Genomic DNA, 16,224 nt, shown 5'->3' with positions numbered 1-16,224 from the left:
TAAAGCTCTATGACATCACAATGCAGGCAAAGAGCCTTAGCCAATGGGAAGAAGATATGCAAATGTTAAGAGCCTTAGCCAATAGGGAGAGGAGGAGATAGTGGATGCTGCAGAATTCTACTGTTCAACGGCTCCCCCTTCTGCTTCTATTCCTTTCTCTCCTCTCTTCTACCTTCCAAAGTATTTAGATCAATGCTGTCTTGTTAAAATGTTTATTTTATTTTTATTTTTCCTCTAACTCTACTTTTCACTTCTCTATTACCCTCCAGGTACTTTAGTTAGATTGTGAGCCTTCGGGACAGTAAGGGAATTTTTCAAGTACCTTTCTTATTTCTAATCTTAATGTATATTTTCTGTAAACCGCTTAGAACCTAACGGATGGAGCGGTATATAAGAAATAAATTACATTACATTACATATTAAAACCACGGGCTCGCGAGCTGTGTCTGAAAATTTGGCAAACTTGTCTCGTATTACCTATGGAGGTAAATGACCAGGGCCCTGTGGCTGCCAGTTGCCATAATCAAGTCTTCACAGCCTCCTCTGTCACACAAATACAATTTAGCAGAAGTGCTTCTGCTTTACTACCTTAATCCACAAGACGCTACACTTTCAATAGGGGAGAGGAGTTTTGGGGGCGATCCTTGTGCGAAGGCATGTGCAGACCATCTACAAGGAAAGAAGATGGTCTGCACATGCGTCGGGATTGTTCTTCAGCAATCCATGTGGTTGGTGTGGGACGTGCCTCCGATCGCCCCCATTTGCACGAGGACACATTGTGGATGAGTCACCCAGCCACAGATCGAATAGGATCAGATCGCCCACGGAGTGGTAAGGTTAGTGAATCTAGCCCAAAGAGGCAGAGCTGATCTTTGTCAGGATCTGCACTTATGAAGCACAGATTTATGTAGATGTCAGAGGAAGATACTTAGCTCCATTATCCCACCGCTCATTCTATGAGAGCCCTACTCAATAGGTTTTAAATAAAAACTAGGATCGAGGCAGAACATAAAAGAAAACAGCCAGAGGAGCCAGTGGAGAGAAGAAAACTCTTCGATTGATCGTGCCCAGGATCATTATTAATTTATCCTTCTTTGGATCTTTCTTGTATAGTTCTAGGGTAAGTAATGTGGCTCACTAAGGATAACTTTGCTGGTTTAAAGACTGTCGCGTCGCAGAGATGTGGGAGAATTTCCTTAGCCTGGTTCTGATGATGCTGAGTCCTGTGTTCACAGATCTTGACTGAGCGCTGTGGGTCAGGGTGGTGATCGGGACAAGAAGATGATATCCTTTAGAAATTAAATCAAATGAAAGGATTATTAAACAGTTAAAATGATGGCAGCAGAAGTTTGTTGAAGTTAGGTTTTATAAAGTTGTACTGTACATGAAGCTGAAGAGATTTTAAATAACTCATTCTGCTCCTGCTGTCTTTCCATTGCTTATATGATTTCTTGTATTAGTATAATAATATACCCACATTCATTTGGGCCCACAAGCTTTATTCACATTCATGAACTAGTCCCTTAAAAAAATATAACATTCCTCCCAAATGTCTGTGCGTTCATCCCTAAGTGAATGATTTGCATAAGGTGTTATCCAACCCCCCTACCATTGTAACCTATGTGAACTAGAGAGTTGCACGGGGACAGAAATCCCACCCGTCCCCGCCAAAGTCCCACCCGTCCCCGTGAGGACTCCCACTCGCCCCACCCGTCTCCGCGAGGAATCCCCTACGTCCCCGCGAGGAATCCCTTACATCCCCGCCCGTCCCTATAAACTACAGAAATAGTTATTTCATTTAATTATGCTACTGAATTAAAGGCTCTGGTAGAAACCCATTTAAAAATACGCAAAAAGACTTTATTAATTTGGAAATATTAATTGGGAAGAATACATACTTTGTAAACGGGTTTCTACCAGAGCCTCTAATGTTTATAAATTTTTATCAACACAACTAATATACTACTTTATCCTTAAGCAAAAAAAAAAAAAAAAAAAGAATTTTTTTCCTACTTTTGTTGCCTGGTTTCTGCTTTCTTCATGTTCTCATTCAATTCCTTCCATCCACTGCCTCTCTTCTCTCTGTGTCTTCCATTTGCTCTGTTACTGTGCCTCTCCCTTTCTCCCCCTCCCAAATTGGTCTGGCACCCATCTTTTTCCCTCTGCTCCCCCCATAGTCTGGCACCTCTGTCTTCTTCCCTGCCAGCGTCTTCTCCCCATTCCCTCTTCCCCATTTCCTTTCAGTATCTTTCTCCCCCACCATCTTCCCCATGTTCTGTCAGGCAGCATCCTTCTCCCCCCTCTGCCTTCCCCATGTCCTTTCAGTGTCCTTCTCTCCCTTCTGTCTTCCCCATGTCCTTTCAGCGGCCTTCTCCCCCCCTCTGTCTTACCCATGTCCTTTCAGCGGCCTTCTCCACCCCTGTTTTCCCCATGTCCTTTCAGTGGCATTCTCCACCCCTCTGTCTTCCCTATATGCTTTCAGCATCCTTCCCCCCCTCCTCCCATTTACCCCATGTCCTTTCAGCGTCCTTCTCCACCCCTTTGTCTTCCCCAGTGCTTTCAGCGGCCTTCTCCCCCCTTAAGCGTCTTTTCTTCTCCACTCCACCTTTCCTCTCTCCCTGCCCCTTACCTTTGTGGCGCTTCCGCACTTGACCGACAACAGAACAGGCCCGGTCGGACAAATCTCCCTGTCCTGTAGCCGTGAATCTAAATTACCTTCTTACAGCAGCTGGAGTAGTGAAGCTGCTGTAAGGTAATTTAGATTTGCGGCTATAGGGCAGGGAGATTTGTCGGCTGGGCCTGTTGTCGGTCGATCGGGGAACCTGACCGGCTGTTCTCCGGGGCGGACCTTCCCCTCCCCCCTCTTTCGTACGCCATTGCCTTCTTCCTACTTGCCCTGCCGCACACAGCCGACCGGAAGTCTTCCTGATGTCAGCGCTGACGTCGGAGGAAGGGAGGGCTTTGCTTAAGCCCTCCCTCCGATGTCAGCGCTGACATCGGGAAGACTTCCGTTCGGCTGTGTGCTGCAACAGGGCAGGTAAGGAGGAGGAGACTACCCTCGCGGCTCGAGTGCACTGCGATCCAACCCCGCAGGAACCCCGCGACCCTTGGAGGTGTCCCCACGGGATCCCTGCGACCCTAGGGGGCGTCCCCACGGGATCCCCGTGACCCTAGGGGGCTTCCCCACGGGATCCCCATGACTCAAAGGGGGAACCCGCGGGATTCCCGTCATCCCCGTTCCCGTGCAGCTCTCTAATGTGAACTGGATGAAATTCTCCTTCATTACAAATAGATGGCAGTCACAACTGTTCTCATTCGGCTTCAATGCAAACAGATAAATGCTGATTTAAAACCAACTAAACACAAAGATTTCTTCTTTTCAAGCTGTCAGAATCCCCCTCCCCCCTCATGGGTGTCCGGAGTTCAAGGGGGCCCAGCGGCAAGAAGGAGCGGGCATCTCTCCTGCGGATCTCAGAGGGGAGGTGTGTCAGAGGGGTGTCAGGAAAGAGAGAGTGGGCCTCCCTACGGCTGGTGTCAGGGGAGGTGTCATTCAGGCAAGAGGGAGTGGGCATCCCTCCTGCCAGCTGAGTTAATTGAGGATGGGGAATTTCCCCCAATCAGCTGAGCCAGCAGCCCTTTCCGAAGCCGCATCTTTAGGGAGTCCTGCCAGCTCAGCTGATCGAGGATTCTCATTCCATGATCAGGTGATGGCAAAGTGGCATTTTGCAGTTCTACATTTCAGGTGTCTATGTCCCGTCTACGGAGACGCAAAGGGACACTCAAGCCCGCCCAAGGCCACTTTTGGGTGAAATCATGCCCACTCTCCACCTTGGGCATGTTTAAGTGTCCCTACACGTCTCAGTAGATGCACTACACATGCCTGAAATTTAGGCATCCATCCTCACATTTTGCATCCTGGTTGACTGATGAGAAGGCGGTAAGATGTCTGCCACCGCCTACAATCGGTACGCCATTTAAAGAATCAACTCCATATTACATATAATCTTATAAATCTTTATCTGATTAATCGACAAGTATTTTTGCTTGTTTAAATATTGTAAAAAATGTACTTAAATAAAAATGAAATAAAAGCTCACGCCTCAATACATAGATTAGTCTATAACAGTGGTCTCAAACTCATGGCCCGAGGGCCACATGCGGCCCCACCAGGCACTGTTTTGCAGCCCGCAGTGTGTACTAGTGCTGCCCACTCTATGTAGCGTCCTCCGGCTTCCCCCCTAGCCTCCCACTCTTACCTTCAGATAATTACCGCAGCCTGCAGAAAGTATTGCCGGTGCTGTAGCGATCCTTGCAGGCTGCCATCGTCCTCAGCAGCACATTCCCTCTGCTGCAATTCTGCCCCTGACGTCAGAGGATAGGCGGGACCATGGCAGAGGGAACGTGCTGTGGAGGCCGATGGCAGCCTGCAAGGATCGCTACAGCACTGGCGATCCTCTCTGCATGCTGCGGTAATTAGCTGAAACTAAGACCGGGAGGCCAGAGGGGAAGCTGGAGGATGCTGCAAAGAAGGGGGGAACATGCAGGCCTTTGGTGGGGGTGGGGAGGGGAATATTTATAAACTATAAAGAGTTTTACCTCATGCAAAATTGTCATTTCTCTAATAAGACATTAATTATTTTTTCTGCGGCCCTCCAAGTACCTACAAATCCAAAATGTGGCCCTGCAAAGGGTTTGAGTTTGAGACCACTGGTCTATAAGATGCCACCTGCTTCTAACACAGCTACCCCTTTTAAACTTTAACTGTTATAACTTTGACTCAAGTAAAGACAGCATCATAACCTAGACCTGATTGTCCACCTATTTTTTTTTTTTTACAAGGATAGATATCATAGAATTTTACAAAATAGAGAAAGCATTTTGAGACTTCAAGAATACTGCACGGCTAGTGGTAGCTTAACTTTCAAATACCCCAGTCCCTAGCACTCTCACAGCTGGTTACCTGATAGGAGGCAGCCCCAACACTTCTAAGTGTTTCCATCTCTCGAGAAACGTTGAAGATATCCTGTGTCTTCTGCTGTAGAAAAGCAATTTCTCCATGAAATGAGGTTCCTCTCTGCACCTGAAGAGGAGAGAAGTGCCATGAAAGCTTAATGAAGCTTAAGCTTAGCTTAATGAAGTGCCATGAAAGCAAGGAAAAAAAAATTCTCAGTATAGTTAGTGAATATCGGATTCTCCAGGGAAAGCTTAAAGAAGGAAACGTGAAGGGGTGGGGTAAAGATAGGTTTGTTTGGCGAAATGATTGTTAAGGTTTTATATGAGTTACGAATGTTTTATTTGTTCTCTGCCATTGCCAAGGATTTTGAAGACTGTGGACTATAGATACAGTAAATAATAAGTGGGGAAAGAGGGAATTAAAGGGGAAAACGGAAGGATAACTGTGCCTGGAAAACTGTGTTATTTTTCTTCAAATGAAAATGTTTGATTACCACCCCCTCCCCTTCCCCCCAAAAAAGAATACAGCATATTCTTAGAAATTATGTTTCCTCGAATGTTTTCATTGAATGGGTGCCACCAATGGGAACTTCACTCTCTCAGGAGAATCAGAACACAAATCACTGTACTAGGGTAAAGCTAGCATAACTATGGGGGTACCAATTACTTCAAATGGAACAACGGTGGATTCACCGTTTACGATGTCTGAAACCACAAGGTTTGAATACAGCCATTAATTGGCATGCATTCTTTTGATATACTGTATATACTCGAATATAAGTCGAGACCCCCTTTTTCCCCAGAAAAGGAGGAAAATAATTAACTCAAATATAAGTGGGGCGGCTTAATAGTCAAGTGCCCTGCCAGGCTCTGCACCCAGCCCCCTCCCTGCCAAGCTCTGCACCCAGCCCCCTTCCCTCCCTCCCCTGTCAGGCACTGCACCAAGCCCCCTTCCCTCCCTCCCCTGTTAGACTCTGCACCCAGCACCCTTCCTTCCCTCCCTCCCTCCCTATCCCCACCATCAGACTCTGCACCCAGCACCCTTCCTTTCTTCCCCCATCATACTATGCACCCTCCCTCCCAGGCTCTGCACTCTGTCCTCCTCCCTGCCCTAGCCTTATACCTCATCTGCCAATCCCTGGTGGAGGTGCAGCTGGCAGGAGCAAACTTTCCGAGTTCCTGCCCCGCTGCTAGCTGGCTGACATGAGATCGTTTCATCGGCCGCTGAGTAGCATGAGCAAGAGCGCGATAGGGCGCTGCTGCTCGGTGCTGAGCGGCTTCCTTACCCATTCCCAGAAATTCTCCCCCCCCCCTCACCTCTGAAGACAGGTACTCTCTCCCCCTTACCTTAATTTAGATGGCTGACTGGAGGGGTCCCTACTCCCTCTGGTCAGCTAGCCCGCCTCTTCAAAATGCATCCTAGGATGCACTGGGGAGGGGCCTGAGGCTATGATTGGCCCAGGTCATTTAAGGCCCCTCCTATGGGTAGGACCTTATGTATCTGGACCAATCAGAGACTTAGGCCCCTTCCCAGATGCATTGGTAAGGAGCCTAAGGGTCTGATTGGCCCGGACACCTAAGGTTATTGGTGGCAGCGGGAGAGAGTGGGCATCTCTCCTGCTGCGGGGGGGGGGGGCACTTGGCAGGGGGAGAGAATGTGCATCTCTCCCACTGCAAGGAGGGGGAATCGCTTGTCAGCGGGAGAGAATGTGCATCTCTTCTGCTGCCATTGTTTGGCAGCGGGAGAGAGTGGGTATCTCTCTTGCTGCCAGGGTTTTAAACAGTGCTGCCAAGGGTTTAAACAGTACTGTAACTGTATCAGCATCCCTGGACCAGTCGCTGATTTTTGTCGCCATAATCCGACACCGCTCTTGAAGAATGGCTCGATGATTTTAAGAATCCACAGGAGTGCTCATTCAATGTTGAAGAGCCCATTTGCACGGCAGTGTCAGAGACTGCTAGAAAGCTCGCTAAAGATAGAGATAAGCCATTTTGATAATCCGTCGCTAAATGCATGCAGGCTGAACTGTTGAAACCAGTTTAGCAACCACGTTAAAGTTTTGAGAATTTGGCCCTTAGTTTGCCTAATACTTAAGCCTGTTCTGCATGAAAGACACAAAATTTATATAAACAACTTTTTTCACTAAGGAAATTGATTCTTGGGGACTTAAAGAATCCACAAAGCTTTATGATCGTGCATTGCCTTTGGACACAAACAAACTTTACTGTAACTTTAATGATAGACAAGATTAAGTAGAATTAAACTCTGGATACCTTTTTAAGAGCTGCCTCTCTGCCAGGGGATTGAAACTCAGGTAGCTGAGTGCAATGGCTGTACATCCCTGCACCTCAGTGGAAGCACTGGAGAGAAGCCGGCACAGCACATTAATAATGTCAATGGAAACCAGTGCAGCTGAGATACCTGGAAAGAATGCATGGTTATTCATATCATAGCATTAGAGAAACACAGATAGATTGCAAACATTGGGCTCCTTTTCACAAAGCAGGAACATGACTTGCATATATTGATTCATGCACTAGTGATATCTAAATTGGATTATTGTAACACTAGTCTTTAAGCCCATTACATTAACGGGTGCTAGAATAGATGTGTGTGTCTGTCTTTCTTTCTCTCTCTCTCCTTGGCCACTGTCTGTCTATCTTTCTTTCTCTCTCTTTCCTCGGCTGTCCACCACCACCCCTTGCCTGCTCCCCCTGTCCAGCAGTAGGCCTTCTCCCTTCCTTTTACCTCCCCCCCCCCCCGTCCAGCAGCACCTCTTCCATGCTCCCCCTGTCCGGGTGAGGCGCTGAAAGCATGGAAGAGGGCCGCCACTATTCCTCCTCACCTGCCTTTGCGTCCCCTAGCTGCTGGGTGGCGGAAGTGCCTTGGACTTGCACTTTTTGGGCCTTGAGGCCTAAGTGGCGCTCAACCTCTCACTGGGGGCGGACTGGACTTAATGAAATTCGCGGTTGAAATGATCTCATCTGGCACAACCTGCACCTGTGAGCCCCACTCTGCCTTCCCACAGGGGATGTGCTGTGGGGCGCCACCGAACTGGTCACTGCTCTTTTGCTTTCGGGGGGCTGCCGCAAGCCGCTCCAAGCCGGTGCGCACCGCAAACTGGGTCTTTCCATGGCCATATTCCATTTGCCAAATAGAATACGGCCACGGAAGGACACAGCATGCTGCAGCGATCACAAAACCCTAAGTGTGCATGTGCGCTTAGGGTTTTATTCTATTTTATTTTTTAAATATATGTTTATTAACAGTGAAGCAACACAAACAGCCAGGAGTCAACAATCCCAGAACAGACAATCAAATACCTCAGGGTATACATGAGCAGCTGACAAAGGCAAAGCACATCAAAATACAAGATCTTCCGGTACAATCCGTCAACTGGAAATAGATTGTATATGTTGATCTCTGAAAGTGCAATCTGAAACGTTTGCAGATATTTCAAAATACAGTAAAACCTTGGATTGCGAGTGTTTTACAAGATGAGAAAAACATTTTATTAAATTTTAACTTGATAAGCGAGCAAGAAGGTCTTGTAATATGAGTACGTACATTATATATGCATCAAGTTATCCCAACTGAGCCGATGGTTCTTCTCTCTCTGACGCTGCGGGAGTATAGTAAATGCTCTGTACAATACAGTGTTTTGTATTAAAATTTTTGGGTTGTGGAATGAATCGTGTGAGTTTCCATTATTTCCTATGGGGAAATTCGCTTTGATATATGGGTATTTTGGATTAAAAGCATGTTTCCGGTACAAATTATGCTCACAAACCAAGGTTTTACTGTACTGCTATTAAAGTATTAGGTTCCAAAAAGAAATTTGATAGAGTAACGCCACTCTACAATTTCATTGGTTACCAGTCTTTTATTGAATCCATTTTAAAGCTCTAATCTTGGCACATAGAGCTTTTTACTTATATCATCCTAGTTATTTACAATCTTTGACAATCCCTTATTCACTATCAAGAACTTTGAGGTCTATTCACAATAATAGATTAGTCCTTCCATCGGCAAATAGGGCAAAATAGGAATCCTCTAGAAAGAAAGCTTTTTATTTTGTTGCTCTATTTCTATGAAATTTTTTACCACTGGATATAAGGCTGGAAGAAAATACCAAGGCTTTTAAAACTTTGTTGAAAACTCATTTGTTTCAGGAAGCATTTGGAACAGATTCAGTTTTATCTGATTTAATTCATATATATTAGAGGAATATAGCTTTTAGAAGACATCCTGTAATTTAACATTAGTACAAGAGATATGTTGTAAATTGTATCTAGATATGAAAGGTGTTGTATGTATGTTTTAAAGCTAAGTAGGTCTGTCCTGTTTTAAATGGAGTTCTTTTTATAAATTATATATATTTGTAAACTGTTTGGACCTATCGTAAGAAGAAGCAGTATAACAAGTTTTAATAAAACATAAATCCCAGAAAAATGGGAGATGATTACTTCCCAAGACTTGGAAAGTGGAAAAGAAACAACGAAAGAAGACTCTGGTGCTCAGTATCTTTTAATGATATATTGTGACGCCTCAGGAGTCTATTAGTAGAATGATGTAAAGCCTACTATCTTCCTAAGAATGTCACAAATCACTCTTTTAAAATGTTAAAAATGGCTCTGAGAGCTGGCATAGTGATTCTTAATGGAAAAGCTTGGCCCTTTATTTGTGACATTCTTAGGAAGATAGTAGGCTTTACATCAATAAAAGCCATTGAGCACCAGTCTTCCTTCGCTGTTTATTTTCACTTAATAAAACATACAAATGAGTGCCACACTGAATGTGAAAAATGCCATTCAATTCCCATGGGCTTCTTCGCATTCAGCGCACGCAAATTGGTAACGCTGCTTTGTAAACGGAGCCCATTATGATCATATCATGCCTATCAAGATCATTCATAAGGGATTGATTTTGTAAGAGGATGCCTATGTGCAAAGTCTAAAAGGGAAATATAGATGCCTATTTGACTTTATACCAGATTCAGTCGTGATGGTCCAGAGTCCTGTTCTGAAAAAGGTGTAAATAAACATAAGAATACCCTTACTGGGTCAGACCAGTGGCTTATCAAGCCCAGTGGCTCGTTCTCACGGTGGCCTATAAAGGTCCCTATTACCTGGCCAAAACCCAAAGAGTAGCAACATTCCAGCATCTCAAAGAATAACCAGATTCCAGAACCCCAATGAGAGCAACATTCCAGAGCTGAGATTGTGATATCATAATGCCTCATTCCACAGTGCCTCAGAGTCAACCTCATCAGTGATGTTACAATGGCTTGATTGTCCTATACTTGGCTCACATAAGAACATAAGAATAGTCTTAATGGGTCAGACCAACAATGGTCCATCAAGCCCAGTAGTCCATTCTCACAGTGGCCAATCCAGGTCTTTATTACCTGGTCAAAACCCAAGGAATAGCAACATTCCATGGGCTATCGTAAAGGTGTGTTATTTTATCGTTAACCCCAGTTATTATTAACTAAGTCTCATTGCATAAAATGGGAGCTATGCTAAAATAGCACATGTTAGTGGTAAAATAATATGTCTTAAAAGTAGCCCATGCTGATAACTTCTCCCTTTAGTATGAAGAGTTTCAATTTCAGGGAACCATGGATGATACTGTGATGTCACAATGCCTCATTCCACCCTTGCCTAAGAGAGAACCTCATTAGTGAGGTCACAGTGTCTTGGATTGCCCTTTGCCTGGTTCACTTTTATTACATAATAACAGTGATTTTGATTTGTACAGTCATTTATTTCCTTAAATTGAGGGGTAACATTATTACTGTGGGCATATCCACCTTTCTTATCTCACTTGTAACAAAAAATTGTAACTATCCTGGAAATGTCCTGTTAGCTCTTTTGTAATCCGCCTAGAACTGCAAGGTACAGGCGGAATAGAAGTCACTAATGTAATGTAATGTAATGTATTGTTAAGATGTGTTATTTTACTGTAACCCAGGTTATTAGCAACTAGGTCTCATTGCATAAAACGGGACAAGTTAGTGGAAAAATAGCTTCCCCCCCTCCCTGAGTGTGAAGAGCCAGCGTCTTCTGTGATGTCACAATAGCTTGACTGCCCTATACTTTAAAAAAAACAAAACATTTTTTAAATTAATTATCAAATTTTTTCACAAGTATAACTACTTGGTAAAGAAATAGAGTCATTTAGCGCGGCTAAAGATTAGTGGGTGCTAAATGCTAAGACGCCCATTATATTCTATGGGCGCCTTAGCATTTAGTGTGCGTTAAATCGGTTAGCGCGCCTTAGTAAAAGGACCCCATGGTACCTGGGGCAACGGAGAGCTAAGTAACTTGCCCAGGGTCACAAGGAGTGGTGCTGGGACTGAACCTACAAACTCAGGTAGCTGCTTTAACCACTAGACCACTCCTCCACTCATGTGTAAAAACATACACGTGTATTTATCTGATTGTGCTAGTATTCTATGAAAAAATAGGCACCGACTTTTCTCAATAGAATAGGCCTTACACAGGCATGTTCATGATGCCTGCTGTCTTGTAGAACTACCATCTCAGTACTTGGCCTTTAACTTAAGCACCTACATGTAACAGAAAGAATAGTGGACCCTCAAATTTGCACAAATTTACACTTAATTTCAACAGAAATTGTGCCAAGCTGTAGAGTCCTAAAATGGGGGCATCTAGACCAATGTCTTCTGAATTAGAGAATGACACGGGGACAAAATTTTCCACGTCCCCGCGGGAACTCATTTTCCCGTCCCCATAAGTTCTTTTCCTGTCCCTGCCCCATTCCTGCAAACTCCGTCCTCATCTGCACAAGCCTCAAACTCTTTAAAATCATAAGTGTTCAAGGCTTAAGTGTGGTTAAGGCAGAGCTTACGGGAATGGAGCAGGGACAGGAACAGTGACAAAACATGCGGGGACGGGGCGGCGAAATTGAGTTCCTGTGGGGACGGGGAAAACTTATTCCCCGTGTCATTCTCTATTCTGAATCTCAGAACTATAACATGATAGAGTAAGACTCTTTCAAAAGAGTAGCGTCTTACCTGCCCGGGTGTGTGCTAAACGGGCCACACAGTCAGCAGCTACTGCTAAGGTGCTATTCGATGTGGCTTGTTCCAGGGTGTCCACCAGAATCCTGAGCCCTGTGGCACAGGTATCAGCGGGGTCATTATTCAGAATGATTCTTGACAGCACGACAGACTGTAAGATAACATTGTACGAGTGAAAACTTCTGCATTCAACTTTTCCAGCTTCTGTCTTGCAAGGATCACAGTACCATGCTGATAGTAGAATGGCATTAAAGGAGCAGGCAGCTCACAAATTCACAACCAAACTGAAGGCGCTAATTAAGAAGTGATTGGAACTATATTAACAGAGCTCTGTTTTGTGGAGGGTTTTTAGTATCATAGTTGACGCATGATTTTGATCATTGGGAAAGCAAGTTCCCTAAGTAAATTGGTTGTTTGAAAATTAGTCACTACAGAGAACAAAGAAGTCTCACAGAAAGCAACCAAGTCAGTCAGCAAAGCACAGTGGGAAACACCGAGCAGACACAAGGGATATGGTACCAATAGCTCTTTGTTGTAGAAGTGTCAACAAGGACTCAACACAGGCCATGATCTGGTGAAAGCCTTCATCAGGAGTCCAAGGAGATTCAGCAAATATTCTATAAAATTTACAGATATAAAGAGCTTGTGCTTTTTATTCCATCCACTGTAATGGATGAGTTACTTCACTTGTTTTTCATTTATGGCAACCTTTTTTACACCAGGGGTGCCCACACTTTTTGGGCTTGCGAGCTACTTTTAAAATGACCAAGTCAAAATGATCTACCAACAATAAAATTAAAAAAAAAAACAAACCACAAAGCACACTGTACGCTGAGAAAATGTTAATTATCATTCCTATTCCAGGGTTTTTTTCAAAGAGGTCAAGTCAGATGACTCTTTGCACTGTCACCTCACTAACAACCATACAAAAATAGACAAATATACCCCCCTCCCTTTTTACTAAACTACAATAGCAGTTTTTAGCGCAGGGAGCTGCGCTGCTCTCGACGCTCACATGCTCCCTGCGCTAAAAACCGCTATTGTGTTTTAGTAAAAGGGGGGCCATAGTGCTTGTGGTTTAGTAAAAGGGGGGGGCCATAGTGCAAAATATAGACCGCAGATATAAATTCAGACACATTTTGATCACTAAATTTAAAATAAAATTATTTTTCTACCTTGTTGTCTAGTGATTTCATGAGTCTCTGGTTGCACTTTCTTCTTCTGACTGTGCATCCAATCTTTCTTCCCTTCTTTCAGCCTGTATGTTTCCTCTCCTCCAGACCTCATTCCCTCCCCCAACTTTTTCTTCCTCTCTCCATGCCCTTTCTTTCTCCTTGCCTCCCTTTCTTTTTTTTCTCTCTTCATGCCCACTTTCTTTTTTTCTGTTTCCCTTCTTTCCTTCTGTCTCCCTGCCTGCCTCCTTTCTTTCTTTCTCCCTGCCTTCCACCAAGCCACTGCTGCCACCATCGGGTAACAGGCCTCAAAGCTGCTGCTGCCCCAAGCTCTCCCTGCTTCCCTGCGTCGGGCCGACCAGCATTCCTCTCCCCAACGTCAATTCTGCTGTCGGAGAGGAAGTTCCGGCCCAGCCAGGCAGCGATTGGGTGCTTGCTGCTTGCTTGGATTTTCATAGTGCACCCTCAGCTTAGCCGGGTATTGTAGCACGAACCGCATCTGCCGCTGGTGAAGTTGGGTACAGTAGGGAGCCATCGCCCTTCTCTGCTCCGCTACTCTCGGCGAATAGTCTTGAAACAACAAGATGCGGTTCCCCTCGTAAGAGAGAGTCCCCTTCGCTTTATAGCCTCTGAGAAGCCATTGTTTATCAGCGAAGTTGAGGATGCGGGCAATCACAGGTCTTGGTCGCAGATCTCCTTCTCGGCGGCTCCCCAGCCAATGTGCCCGCTCAACCAATATGGGAGCGCCGCCAGGGTCCATTCCCAGCTCTTTGGGCAGCCACGTGGAGATCAGGGCGGGAAGATCCGCAGCAGGGAGCGATTCTGGCACTCCAATCAGCCGGACATTATTCCTCCGGCTACGATTTTCCAGATCCTCCGCTCGGTCTTCCAGGCGGCGGCATTTCTCCTCCAAGGATTGGATCCCCGCTTCCAAAGCCACTGTTCGATCCTCCTGTGCCGACACTCGATCCTCCACATGCTGTCCTTCATCCCATCCACCGTGGTCTGCAGCCGAGTGAGCTTATCATCGAGAAATGCGGTGAGATGTTTTTTTAATTCCTCAATGGCATCGGCCTGTAACGTTATCGTCGGGCTAAGTTGAACCTTGGCAGGTGAGGGTACCGTCGCCATCTTTACAGGGGTTGAAAGGCTGTGCTGAGCTTTGGAAGCCTTCGAGGCTCTTGTCGGCATAACTCGAAACCCCAGCAAAAGTGGTACCAGCTGGCAGCCCACTGAGGTACCCGTGCAGAGAGAAACCGTGTCAGCAAACAGAACCCAAAAGTATATGGTATATAGCCGATAAAGCAGGGCCGGGATCAGGAGAGAGGTCTAGAGACGTCAGTTCAGGTTGAGTGCATCACGTGACCCCCCCCCCTCCAATCTGTTTCCGATCTGTGCATGCAAATGAGGGGAAACAGCATGCAAAGTAGGCAGGGACCCAATTTATTAAACAAATCTGGGACACTGACTGGGCTGGCCAATCAACAGAAGAAGTGACTACTGAGAACCAGTTGCACACGTCCCTGCCAACTCTTCTGCTCAATTGCCGCCCTGCACTCTGCCCCGATCTTCCAGCCCTGCTCTCTGCCCCGATCTTGCCCTGTTCTCTGTCCTTATCATGCCCTGCTCTCTGCCCTAAGCTCTGCCCCGATATTCCAGCCCTGCTCTCTACCCCGAGCTCTGCCTTGATCTTGCCCTGCTCTCTGCCCCGAGCTCTAGATCTCTGCCACTTTCCCTGCAGTGCGAGCCTGCGGATTTAAAGCAGAGCTTTAAACCCACGAGCTTGCACTGCAGGGAAGGTGGCAGAGAGTAGGAGAGTCGGGGCGGGTTAAGGCCTAGTAGGATTCACGTGTTCTGGCTGATTGGCCCCCCCCCCCCCCCCGCCTGCAAAACGCAGACCATTGACACGCAAAGAGATGGTCTGCGCATGCATCGGAATCACTCATTAGCGATCCGTGTGGTCGGTGGGGGTCATTCCTCTGATCACCCCCATTCAAATATTAGCCTTTAGTGATTTGGTCGGCCTGCCACGGATCGGTCACGATCGGGCAGGTTAGTGAATCGGGCCCTTAATGGGGTGAGCCCCTGGGATTAACTTCAAGAGCAGTTTGAAAAGCTTGGTAAAAAAACAAGTCAAACATCATAGTCTCCATCAAGGGCTACACACTTTAGTATTTAGCCTACACTATTCATTAGCGCATGTTCATTAGTGCATGCTAAATCCATTAGTACACCTTAGTGAAAGAACCCCATTGTTGTTAAATATAGTTTATTTAACAATTTTAATGTAAACCACTTACGGTAGCACATTTTTTTGTAAATACTTAGCTATGACTTTTAAAAAAAAATATAATATTGTACTATTTAAAGTAGGGTTTGTAGTATATTATTGTATACTTGTTTGATTCCTTCAATAAAATGTTAAAAATTAAAGTAGGGTTTTTAAAATTTTTAAATCACTTAAATCACATTTCTTGTAATTAGCAGTACATCAAGTGAATAAATCAAATCAAGTCAAATTGTGGCCCATACAATATTTTGCCTAACACAGCAACTAGAAAGCTTGGGGATAGGGCTGAAGATCGGCTTGTTTGGCTCTCCAACCAAAAGGTTGTTCTGCTGACCCTGAAGTTTGTGCAAAATATCATCAAAGGGAGAGAGGGTATAAACGTGAGTATTGCGCTCAATTCTGGTCACCTTATTAAAAAAAAAAAAAAAAAAGAAACGGTGGACCTAGAAAAGGTTCAAAGAAGAGCAACCTAGATGATAAAGGGAATGGGACTTCTCTGGTATGAGGAAAGACTAAAGAGGTTGGGGCTCTTCAGCTTAGAAAAGAGACAGCTGAGAAGAGAGATGATTGAAATCTACAAAATCCTGAGTGGTGTAAAATATAGAATGACACGTGGAAAAAATTTATCACCATCCCTGCCCCGTCTCCGCAAGCTCAGTCCCCATCCCCGCCCTGCAAACTGTCAGATCCCATCCGCACAAGCCTCAAATAGTTATGATTTTATACTGAACTTATTTTATTAAAGTATAAAAAGAGATAGTAT

At 45.2% G+C, this 16,224-nt stretch overlaps 1 protein-coding gene across 3 annotated transcripts in view; it reads right to left on the bottom strand.

Moving 5' to 3' along the window:
• Nucleotides 1–319: 319 nt before the first annotated feature.
• The window catches only part of LOC117358782 (ankyrin and armadillo repeat-containing protein-like), a 59,169-nt gene continuing 43,264 nt past the window's right edge, over nt 320–16,224 (bottom strand). For 2 of the 3 annotated variants that reach the window (XM_033940436.1, XM_033940437.1), the window contains 4 exons: nt 11,994–12,150; nt 7,228–7,375; nt 4,961–5,080; nt 320–1,289 (listed from right to left, as the gene is read on the bottom strand). In XM_033940436.1, coding sequence (XP_033796327.1) covers nt 1,085–1,289; nt 4,961–5,080; nt 7,228–7,375; nt 11,994–12,150 — 630 coding nt within the window. In that variant the 3' untranslated portion in view covers nt 320–1,084. Of the gene's footprint in view, nt 1,290–4,960; nt 5,081–7,227; nt 7,376–11,993; nt 12,151–16,224 lie in introns of those variants that run through there. The other variant, XM_033940438.1, reaches the window with a different exon arrangement.

This window comes from Geotrypetes seraphini, chromosome 4, assembly GCF_902459505.1.
Source record: "Geotrypetes seraphini chromosome 4, aGeoSer1.1, whole genome shotgun sequence".
Lineage (NCBI taxonomy): Eukaryota > Metazoa > Chordata > Amphibia > Gymnophiona > Dermophiidae > Geotrypetes > Geotrypetes seraphini.
The sequence above is the reverse complement of the archived record's forward strand: the minus strand, read 5'-3'. Positions and strand labels throughout refer to the sequence as shown.